Source organism: Choristoneura fumiferana, chromosome 12 (genome assembly GCF_025370935.1).
Source record: "Choristoneura fumiferana chromosome 12, NRCan_CFum_1, whole genome shotgun sequence".
NCBI lineage: Eukaryota > Metazoa > Arthropoda > Insecta > Lepidoptera > Tortricidae > Choristoneura > Choristoneura fumiferana.
The window spans coordinates 1-10,807 of record NC_133483.1 but is presented as its reverse complement, the minus strand read 5'-3'; the positions used below and the strand labels follow the sequence as shown (position 1 = coordinate 10,807).

Below are 10,807 nucleotides of genomic sequence, written 5' to 3'. Positions count from 1 at the left end.
TTAGAAGTCGACGCAGTCGTCGGGTTGTCCTGTGCGCGTGACCCACCCGCGGCAGTTCCGCTCGGGCGCGCCCCCCGCCGCGGGCCTGTCCGCGCAGGGCGCCCCCGCCGCCCCCGCCGCCCCCGCAGCCCCCGCCGGCGCCGGGAACAGCAGTCCCTCGTTGGACACCATGAGCGCCGTGGTGTAGTCCCCGTACACGTGGTTGCCCGCCGGGTCGAACTGGCCCTGCCGCAGCCGGTGGACGTCCATGATCTGGCGCGCCAGGTCGCCCAGCACGGCCGCGTTGGGCAGCTCGCCCAGCAGCGCCACCTGCCCGGCCACGCGCTCCGCGTCCGTCATCTCCTCCAGCTCGTAGTACGACCCGAGGAAGCCCTAAGGGTAGTTATCAGATTAAACATTCAAAAGTCCGAAAAGAAATCCTGGTGTCCGTCAAAAAATACTATGGGATTTGTCGCAATTTCAAATTTTTTCCCAAACGTCATTTACCATTTAAAAAGCCGGCCGAGAGCGTGTCGGACGGATCTTCAAAGTTTAGGTAGGTATATTATATACTTTAGGCTGCTATTTCTTTGCCTGCACGGCTGTATATGGTGCTACCTGCGGGTGGCAGCGGCGGCAGTACTCCTGCACGGCTGTATATGGTGCTACTGTAACGACTACTCACCCGGGTCTTATCAGAAATGGATAAAAGTACCGACGTAAGTCGCGTCCATATTTAATCCTATATAAAGCTCAATTATTGGCCATATCTAAATAAATGTGATCGTCTAGTTTTAAGTATTTAGGACCCTCTGATACGTTGTGTAAATTTTAATTATGCCGCAAAGTGAGAAAATGCTTTGTTTCAGAAAGTTAATGTTATGAGATGAATTATGTTATGAAATTTCGTTAGAATGACAAAGTCAAGTAGTTATTATAAGTAATCAGTCGCCGCCTCTGCTTCCTCGCCGGACAACGTCGCACCTAGGAAAAAATACCCGAGCACAAGGGACCCATTGGAATAAGACCTTTAGGTCGTATGGGGGAATCCTAATCGATTTGAAAATCTAGGCCTCCCAGCACACCTCAATAGCCTAGTCCCACACATAGATCGTTAGAAGGCCCCTGCCCCGATCATGTGCCCAACAAAGCCTTTGGAACAATCCTAACCCCCTAAAAATATCTTCCTTCAAACCGTCACGCTTTGCGTACAAAATCACACACGCCCACACACATGAACCCACAATCACACACGCCAATAGTGCAAGTTACGCTCGCCGCTTCATGCTGATTTTACGCTCACAAGCTCTTAATCTATGCTGATCTTACGCTTCCCTACACTCGAAGCTGCCGCGGGTTTGTTCGTGTCAAAGAACTAGAGGGTGTTGACGAGTTGTGCGAGGTAATCCGAATATCACTTGGATGCGTATAAGAAGCACCTTATCTGTGAACTCCTACAAAGGATACAGCTCTAACCAGTCTCCTCACAAGACGCTAGACGGTCAAGGGTCAAAAGGCCGAGACGGCGCACCTCAGAGCCACTGGCTACAATTGGGGATGTCTATTTTTTTGCAATGTATAGTAAATCGAAAACCATTTCGAGATAAATGCTTTTTAACTCGTTTTCTGTAGTTATTTAATTTTAATATAATGTAATTAATTTATTATTTAACAAATAAGCTATGACCTTCATTTGACATTGGTGTAAATTGCGTAACCGGTCCAAGTCGTACTTTATTCTGTGTGGTTAGAACTCTTCACAATTTACGCGTGGATTATACTACGGAGTTTGATTTGGATCGGCAATCTGACATTTGGCACTGACAGTGCGGCAAGTGTCATTACTGTAAATTGTCATTCTTGTTTGTTTTGCGACGAATATTGTATTGAGCGGAATTAAGTAAAATACCCTGGCTGTGTTTATACCGGATTCCGATGACCTTTTCTGAATGAACCTTTGGTTAAACCGGACGCCGATCTTTCTGCACTTACGACGACTTACATTTCTCTCTTTGAGAACAACTTTATTTGGCCCCGGACACCGATCTTTCTGCACTTACGACGACTTGCACTTTTCCGTTTGAAAAAACCTTTCTTTGGCCCCGGACACTGATATTTCAGCATTTACGACAACATACGGTTCCCTTTGAAAACAACTTGGCTTGGTCCCGGATACCGATCGTTCTGCACGTAAATATCACGGGACAATTCACACCAATTGACCTAGTCCCAAAGTAGGTAAGCTAAGAAAAGCTTGTGTTGTGGGTACTAGGCAACGGAAAAACATACTTATATACATAGATAAATACTTAAATACATATTAAACACCCAAGACCTCAGAGCAATATTCGTATATTTCATACAAATATCTGCCCTGACACGGGAATCGAACGCGGGACCCCAAGCTTCGTAATCAGGTTCTCTAACCACTAGGCCATCTGGTCGTCAAAATGCTATGCCTTAAAAAAGTTAACTAAACAAGGTGATACTGATGAAAATATAATGTGAGATAGATAGATAGAAAAGATGGAAAAGTTTATTTCTGCTAAGAGTTACATTTTTAATTTACATTTGTTGTGCCAAACTACAGAGCAGTAGTAGTGAGTAGTTTTAAGGTTGAAAATAAAATAAAACTATTTTGGTTGTTTATTCACTTTTTATTATCTCACTTTGCAAATTAATCACACCGCATGCTTTAACAACAATATGTTCATTAACTTTACTAGGCTTGATACCAGAGTACACGCTGGGAGGGCGGAGCAACATGACACCTTTTGTTATCAGCTCAGTTTCAATTTATTTGAAGCCTCTGTCTGCCATGATGACTGAGTTTGGTGGCAGAATATCAATTTTCTAAATCTTCTTCCAGCTATAAAAAAAAAACTAAATTAGGTTCATGGTACAGAAGCTTAATACGATGAAAACTAAATTACATGGGTACATAAAAAACGGCGTTATTTATTAGATTTATAAAATAAATGCTAACTGAACCATACTATACCATTTTCTAAAGTTGGTATTTTGTGACCCCTACTCATATACAAAATAATTAAGTATGTAATATCTGGAATTCTCTGCCCTTTTTTTCTGCACTCCAACATAAATCAGACATGACTCAAGTTTCACGCATGATAGTGCATCTTCTGCAAATACGACAATAGTTATACTCGTATTTGTAGGTACTAGTAACTGTATAAAATAAATTACTTACGTTTAGATGATCTTCACAGCAATAACACTGGCGTTTTGAATTGACATCGATATCTTATTTATAACACCATAGCTTTTTCAAGTTCTTATTTACGTGCACAAAAGCTTTTTTACTATTACGGCTAGTAGTGTTGGTGCGACTTGGTACAATACATTTTTTATTCATCTCGGTATCCAGAGGCGAGCAAAGTTCAACGAATAAGCAGGTTCAGTCCAAGGTACTAGCACTGGTCGACGAGTAAGTATATTAGGGTAATCGGGAATCCAGGGAAAAACAATTATGTTACGAGGATGGAACGGATTGACAATAGTGAAAGTTGGTTGACAGTTGACACTAGACTTGACCACAGATAAAAAAATAAAAAATAAAGAGGGTGCCACATGACAAAGTCATGAACTAATCAACTATGTGGTAGCACTTTATCGAATTGTGACGTCATCAACCAAAATATTTTCAATAATTAATTTTGAAAAAAGTAGTGAACTAAATGAAAAAATATTGAAATTAGTTTCTTATAATTGACTTTTCTGTACAAAAAAAATATAAAAACCGTGGGTAATTTTTTTTAGACATCCCCAATTATAAACACACAAGTAACTCAGGGCTCGTTTTGTGTACCTAGTGCTTGTAAAGGACCCAGGTTAGTCGACAGACAACGTGTGCCTCCTGAAAATGGGCCCTAGTCCTTGACGTGCTGCTCTCCAGTTCATCCAGGAGCTAATCTCAGCCAGATAACCTTCCTGCAGGTGTGTTAGCTAGTGTTTGTATTCACTGCACAGGAATGTGTGGTGTGTACCTAGTGCATGCTGTGACATCGAACAACTAAGATCATTCGGCTCATAAGGCGGATTACCTAGGCCGACCTCACGTGTGATGTTGTATAGTGTAAAATGATTTGTGCCTGTATAGTGTAAAAGTGTATTCGTTCTCTAGGTTGGCACGAACTAGAAACAAATTAAGCAGTGGCACGTGTGACACAGTAATCTAGTAAAACTCAGGATCGAGTGAGTAAGGATTGATTAGTGCATAAGATGTGTGCACTCTCTCCTTTATTCCACTGAGATTACAATGACACCTTAAAATTAATCAACTTAAGCGGTATCAAATTTATTTTGCTCACAAATAAATTCTTGTCACTCTCACACTCTTCACTCTTTCACTCTTTGTCCAATAAATTTCACGCAACGCAGCTCCGCCTCACGACGAACGACTAAAATAATATAAACGAATATATGACTAACTGAACTGCACTAAATACTAATCACCGCTGGCTCGTACAGAGTATAGCTGCACCTCAAACTAATTGAGTCCTACGCGAACAAAGTAACAAACTAGACTTCACGCCCCGCAGCTTCTAGAAGGGAAGTGGTTTTAGAAGGTTTGATCAGAAATTAACCAATAGTAGTAGAATTATGTGGGACTACGCGTGGCTATCCTCCGAGGAAGGTCACGGCGAGTCAGGTTAAGTGATTTTATAGATTTGAGGTCAAGAAATGGTAAATTTAATAGTTTTACGTGTTTCATTAAAGAACGACTATTTAGCTAACTGGTTTAAAGAATGAACATAGTCCGCGATTTTTAAAGCTAGATCAGAACAAATAAATTCACAAAATTAATGCAATTATGTAACACACAAATCACAAATCCAAAATCAAACAGAGCACCAAATAAAATACCGTAAATTTGGGACCGAATCAGAAACACATATTGTCACTGTGACAAGATAAATTAAGTTAGACTTAGCTGCCACTACTCGTCCTTAGTAGTATAAAACTTCGACCGCTATGCTCCGGAAATGCGCCTAGCCCGCAACTCTCCGCATTCGCGCCCCGAGGTCCGATGTCGCGCCTACCCTTTACGGTCTCTCCGGAAGAACCTTTCGCGTTCGCGTGCCCAAGAACTGTCTCGCGCGCCTGTCACCTACGAGCTCTCAGGAAGCACTCCCTCCTCCCGACAAGCTCAGCAGTCGCTTCCACCACCATCTCCACCCCACTGCCCCGGTAGGAAGATACCTGACAGAGATGAAACTATCTACCAGCTGTCCTTGTTTAATTTCCAAAAAACCCCATCGACAATTGTTTCGGCGCAATCAAAAGAACCAATGCCGCCGCTGTCCTGTCAATAAAACATCCGGCTCGAACTCTCACATCTGGTCATTTAGACAAAGCTTCACTAGGATCATGTCTATTGTCTACAGATTCTCCCAAGTAACTTGTCTATTGCTATATTGCTTAAAAATACATCCTACGAATAAGTTAATTGAGGGTCCCTTGTACTGAAGAAGTTTAGACAATAGCTTATAGTTTGGTTTTTACCAAGTCACACGCATCTGGCAAACTTTTCAATGCCTAATATTATTTTATTGGCTCGCTTTGAAATTCCGACAGCAATATAACACAATAGCTATATTAAAGTATTATTTTATTTCGCGTTAGTCTATATTTTAAAAAAAAATAACCACGTGTGAAACGACACATACTGTCACGGATCAACAGCCGTTACACTACCTGCGGGTGCAGCGGCGGCAGTAGGCCTGCACGGCTGTATATGGTGCTACCTGCGGGTGGCAGCGGCGGCAGTACTCCTGCACGGCTGTATATGGTGCTACCTGCGGGTGCAGCGGCGGCAGTAGGCCTGCACGGCTGTATATGGTGCTACCTGCGGGTGGCAGCGGCGGCAGTACTCCTGCACGGCTGTATATGGTGCTACCTGCGGGTGGCAGCGGCGGGAGTACTCCTGTACGGCTGTATATGGTGCTACCTGCGGGTGCAGCGGCGGCAGTAGGCCTGCACGGCTGTATATGGTGCTACCTGCGGGTGGCAGCGGCGGCAGTAGGCCTGCACGGCTGTATATGGTGCTACCTGCGGGTGGCAGCGGCGGCAGTAGGCCTGCACGGGCTCGCCGGTCAGCCGCGGCATGGCGTGCAGATCGCTCATGTAGCTCGAGATGAGCGCCGCGCGACTCGCGCTCGCGCCCTTCGGCAGCAGCGTCCCGCCCGCGAGGCACGGGTACCTACAATCAAAGGAAACTACATTTAAAAAGTCTCTTCGGGACACAGACAAATCTTACTAAAATTATAAGGGAAATTATAAGTGCAGCCTAAATAATTATTCAGCATCCGCAACGGAACGTCTTTTAAGGGTTCCGTACCTCGAAAGAAAAAAACGGAGCCCTTATAGGATCACTTTGTTGTCCGTCCGTCCGTCCGTCTGTCAAGACCCTTTTTCTCAGGAACAAGTGGAGGTATCAAGCTGAAATTGATATCGAATACTCATATCTGCGGTCCCTTATTGAAGCCTTGAAAAAATCAAACTTTTAAGTCAATGCAATCAAAAGTTACAGTCATTAAACAACGTGATTCCATACAAATTTCCGTGCACTGAAAACTTACAGGATACTTCTAGTTGTCCTAGAAACTTGAAATTTGGTGTGAAGGTAGCTATAACACAACCAACTAGAAAAGTTTGAAAATCTTGATTTTTTGTCTGTAAATATTAATGTCCAATATAATTTGACCCCACTCTGCGTACGTTTTGCTTAGGAGCAGGGTTCTGCTTACACTGGATGTATTAAATCACTCGGAAAAAGCGGGAAATATCTTCAACGCACTAATTCCCTTTTACATACCTATAAATGTGTACGGAACCCTCGGTGCGCGAGTCCGACTCACACTTGCCCGGTTTTTTTTGCATGTATGCAACGGGTTCATAGAACAGCTTCCATTAAACTAATTGCCGTATTTACAATAAGTACCAGCAAATTATGCAAAATCGAGCGATAATTTACAAACAATAATTAATATAATTCGGCTACCGATAAATATATTATCTTCAAAATTGATGATTTGGCGACTTATACTGTAAGTCAGTTACTTTATTTATTTTTGAGCTTCAATTATCTGTCTACTAATTTAATAAAAATCAACCCCTAATAAAGCAACTCACACCTCGCGTATGTGTCTGTTTGTTTGGTTGTTACTTCATCATGTCTGAACTGATTTAGATGAAATTCAGTATACAGATAGTTGAGTCCCGGGGTAAAACATAGGATAGATTTTACCTCGGAAAATTGCATAATTCCCGCGGGATAGCGATAACTGAATTCTACGCGGACGGAGTCGCGGGTAACGGCTAATAATAGATAAAAAAATAAAAATGTAAACATGAAAAAAACTAGCTGTTTCTCCGGGTCTCAAACTATCTGTTCACCAAATTTTATCTAAATCGGTTCAGCGGCTTAGACATGATGAAGTAACAAACAAAAACAAACAGACTTGCAAACTTTTGCATTTATAATATTAATGGGATTAAAAAAATGAGTGTCAAATGCCTAACAATTACCTACAAAATATTTCTTTGTGTCCGAAATGGTCCCGCTTCTGTTTTGATATAAAATGCGGACTCCTCGCTGGTCTTCCGCGAGACCATTTCAGACCATTTTAGGCACTTGTCCCACCGCCGACGATGAGCGAGTAATTAGAAACGAGTGGGCGAGCAGCGAGAAGCGAGTGTAGATTTGTCGCTGGCTGTAAGCGAGTGATCGAGTGCGACGGGCGATTACTCGCTCCACTCGACTCGCTCGTGCGGGGCGGCCGCCAAGCTGACATCGCTGAGCGAGCATCTATAGCTCAGCGAGTTTTATAGCTCTTGTCGCTGCGACAAAAGATGTAAGAGCGAGTTCTCGCCGACAGTGTCAGTCTCGCCAGCGATCAACTATTAATATATGCGTCTCTTTTACACTCACAGGATGCTATATCTTTTGTTCGTTTCTTGAGCGAGAAAATAGTCGATAGCCAATCGTTTCCTCGCCGGCGGTGAGGCAACTGTCTGAGATAGTATACCTCTGTCGGATGCGCATCACGAACATACAGAGCGGCCACATGTCGTCCCACAGACTGTCCACGAGGTTGTAGTCTGCGGGCATGATCTCGTCGGGGTTGGCGAGCAGGCAGTTGTCCCAGACGGCGCCCGGGATGGGGCAGTTGTCCTTGAAGGCGGCGCGGTACTTGCACGCCGTGGTCTCCCTTGACAGCGCCACCACGACCTCGCGCAGGTTGCTGAGCAGGAGGTTCTCGGGGCGCGGGACGAGCTCGCCGTCCTCGTCGCGCAGCTGCCCCGCCACCACGGGGACGTACTTGGTCTCGTTTAGATGTATCACGTCGATAGCGTCTATGATCCGCTTGATGGGCTCCGGGACCAGAGTGACCGTCTGCGCGCGCTCCAGCATGTACAGCTTGACCTTGAAGTTGTACGCGTTGGCGGCGTTCGGGTCGCCGATGAGGTACGGGCACGTGGCGAGCTTGGCCTCCGCGAGCCCCAGGAAGGCGCGGTACATCGCGTACAGCGGCGGCTCCGCGTCGGCCGTCGCGGCCGCGATATAGCACAGGTTACAAGTGCTGAGTCCCAGCCCGCGCGTCGTGATGGACAGCGGCTGCGAGCGCGGCTCGGGCGCCCCGCCCCGCCCCCGCCCCCGCTGCAGCACGCCATCACGGTCTCCGGCTGGCTCTCCCGTCTCGCTCTGCCGCGCATCCTGCACGGGTACTCGTGCGCCGGCACCTCGCCCATGTAGTACGGAGAGAACGCGCCTAAAAGCGTCGAGTCCTCGTCGGCGGCCATCGAGTTACTTCCCTGCGGATATCCTCGGCCGCGGCGAGACGTGAACTGACGGCACTGACGCAGTCAGTCAGACCACAGACAAGAATAGACGGTGAAGAGTACCCGGAAGGAGGTCGCAAGTGCGTTGCGATCTCTTTGAATCCCGTTTGGGTGATCGATTCGGTTCCATTTAAGATTTAAACTGATGAATGGCTTCGAGAAAAGTATGGTACGGACGTGCCTTTGTTTTTGTTTTTGTTTTGCTTTGCTGTTTTACTCGACTTGTGCCCCCAGAAATAAAACCAGTTAAGAGCGTAATCGAAGACATCTAAGATAGGGTACCTTAAACGCTCCAAAATCAAATTATAGTATTTTTTAAAGATTTCGTGTTGTGCACGATTTCTTTCAAGTTTAGGTATATTTTTTACTTTAGGCTACTATTTACTCTTATTTTCAACTAAGTACTAATAAATAATTCAGATGCAAACTTAGCCTTTATAGTTTTCCTTATAAATTTCACATACTGACTACCATAATCTTTTTTTTTTTAATTTTCAAACCAACAGTAGCTTTTAGAGGGGAGGGGATGCTCGATTTTAATGAAAATTTGCACTTGCAAACAACTCACTAAATTGAATAGAAAAATCGTCTTCAAAACCCCGCGATGATTTTACAAGATCTATTCAATGATATCCCACGTCCAATGCCCACATCGCAAGGTTAGACGCGAATAAAAAACCCCCACTTCACGTCTACCCTACATTTTTTTCTATTTCTTTTTTTTATCAATTTTGTCGGCATAGTGGCTATCTGTGAAAAATTTAAGCTTTCTAACACTGATAGTCTTAAAATAAAGCCGCGGACGGACGGACAGACAGACAGACGTGGCGAAACTATAAGGGTTTCTTTTTTTGCGAATAGCTGGCAAACGAGCATGCGGGTCACCTGATGATAAGTAATTACCGCCGCCCATGGTCACCTATAGTATTATTGGGGCTGCGGGTGCGTTGCCGGCATAAAAGAGGGTCCTTTTTTGCCATTTGGGCTCCGGAACCCTAAAAACAGGTCACACATGACTCGTCGTAACGGATCTACTAAACACCTGACGACGACCTGAAGTAAAGCCTGATACAATAAATTAGGAATATACAAACTTTTTTTTATAAAGCTCAAAGATATATTTCTTGTATCGGGACAATCCTATAAATCGTTTAATTGTTTGTTGTTATAGCGGCAATAGAAATACATATTATGTGAAAATTTCAGATGTCTACTCGTATCCATTACTGTTCTCGTCACACAGACTGTGACAAAAAAACGAACAGTTAAGCGTAGTAGCGAATAGGGTTCCCTCTGACATTATTCGCGTACAGAACCCTAAAAAGCCTGTTAGCATTATGTAACTTATGAAGAATTGTAACATCAATGTTTCACTTTAAATAGCCTTTAAAATAAAAGAAAAACAGAAATTTTAGTGATATTCAAGATTTCAAGCTATTTTTTCGAGTGAATAAAACACAAAAACAACTATTTTTATTCCTAGAGACAATTTCGGGGGATGAAAGAGGCATTAAAAGACGTGCAAATTTAATATCTACCCGCTAAACAACAATGAAATTGGAAAATACGCGACATTTGGGCAATAATTGCGAAAAACGTGTTAAATACCTACCGACCGAGGTGATGTAGCTAAGCTAGCGACCGGAGGGCGGGAGAGGTGGGCAAGGTTATTCAACTTTTCTTGGTTGGTGAATTTGTCCGAAAGCGAGTCCCGTTCATTAAACTTTTATCTCACATGATCTAATAATAAACTATAAGAGGTGGGCAAGGTTATTCAACTTTTCTTGGTTGGTGAATTTGTCCGAAAGCGAGTCCCGTTCAAAGATCTAATAGTAAGGATGATGTATGGGACGTATAAGTATAGGTAGGTACCATCAGCCAAATAAGTGGTCTATCAATTTTTAAACAAGTTCATATCAAATGAATATGTCACTAAAGTCGAACTTTCAAGTTGACAGACACG

General features: G+C 43.8%; 1 protein-coding gene across 1 annotated transcript; it reads right to left on the bottom strand.

The window, feature by feature from the left end:
- LOC141433644 (uncharacterized) lies at positions 1-8,791 on the bottom strand. Its single transcript, XM_074095747.1, has 3 exons — positions 8,031-8,791; positions 6,052-6,202; positions 1-372 (listed from the first exon to the last, which is right to left on the bottom strand). Exons 1-3 carry the CDS (start codon positions 8,522-8,524, stop codon positions 1-3), a joined length of 1,017 nt encoding a protein of 338 aa, XP_073951848.1. The 5' UTR covers positions 8,525-8,791.
- Between the last annotated feature and the right edge of the window lie 2,016 nt (positions 8,792-10,807).

Coding starts and splice junctions, on each gene's coding strand:
- LOC141433644 (XM_074095747.1), bottom strand. CDS start 8,524: ATGTACCGCGCCTTCCTGGGGCTCGCGGAGGCCAAGCTCGCCACGTGC. Junction 6,203..8,030: donor GTGATGCGCATCCGACAGAG/GTATACTATCTC, acceptor CTTTGATTGTAG/GTACCCGTGCCTCGCGGGCG. Junction 373..6,051: donor GCCGCCGCTGCCACCCGCAG/GTAGCACCATAT, acceptor AACTACCCTTAG/GGCTTCCTCGGGTCGTACTA.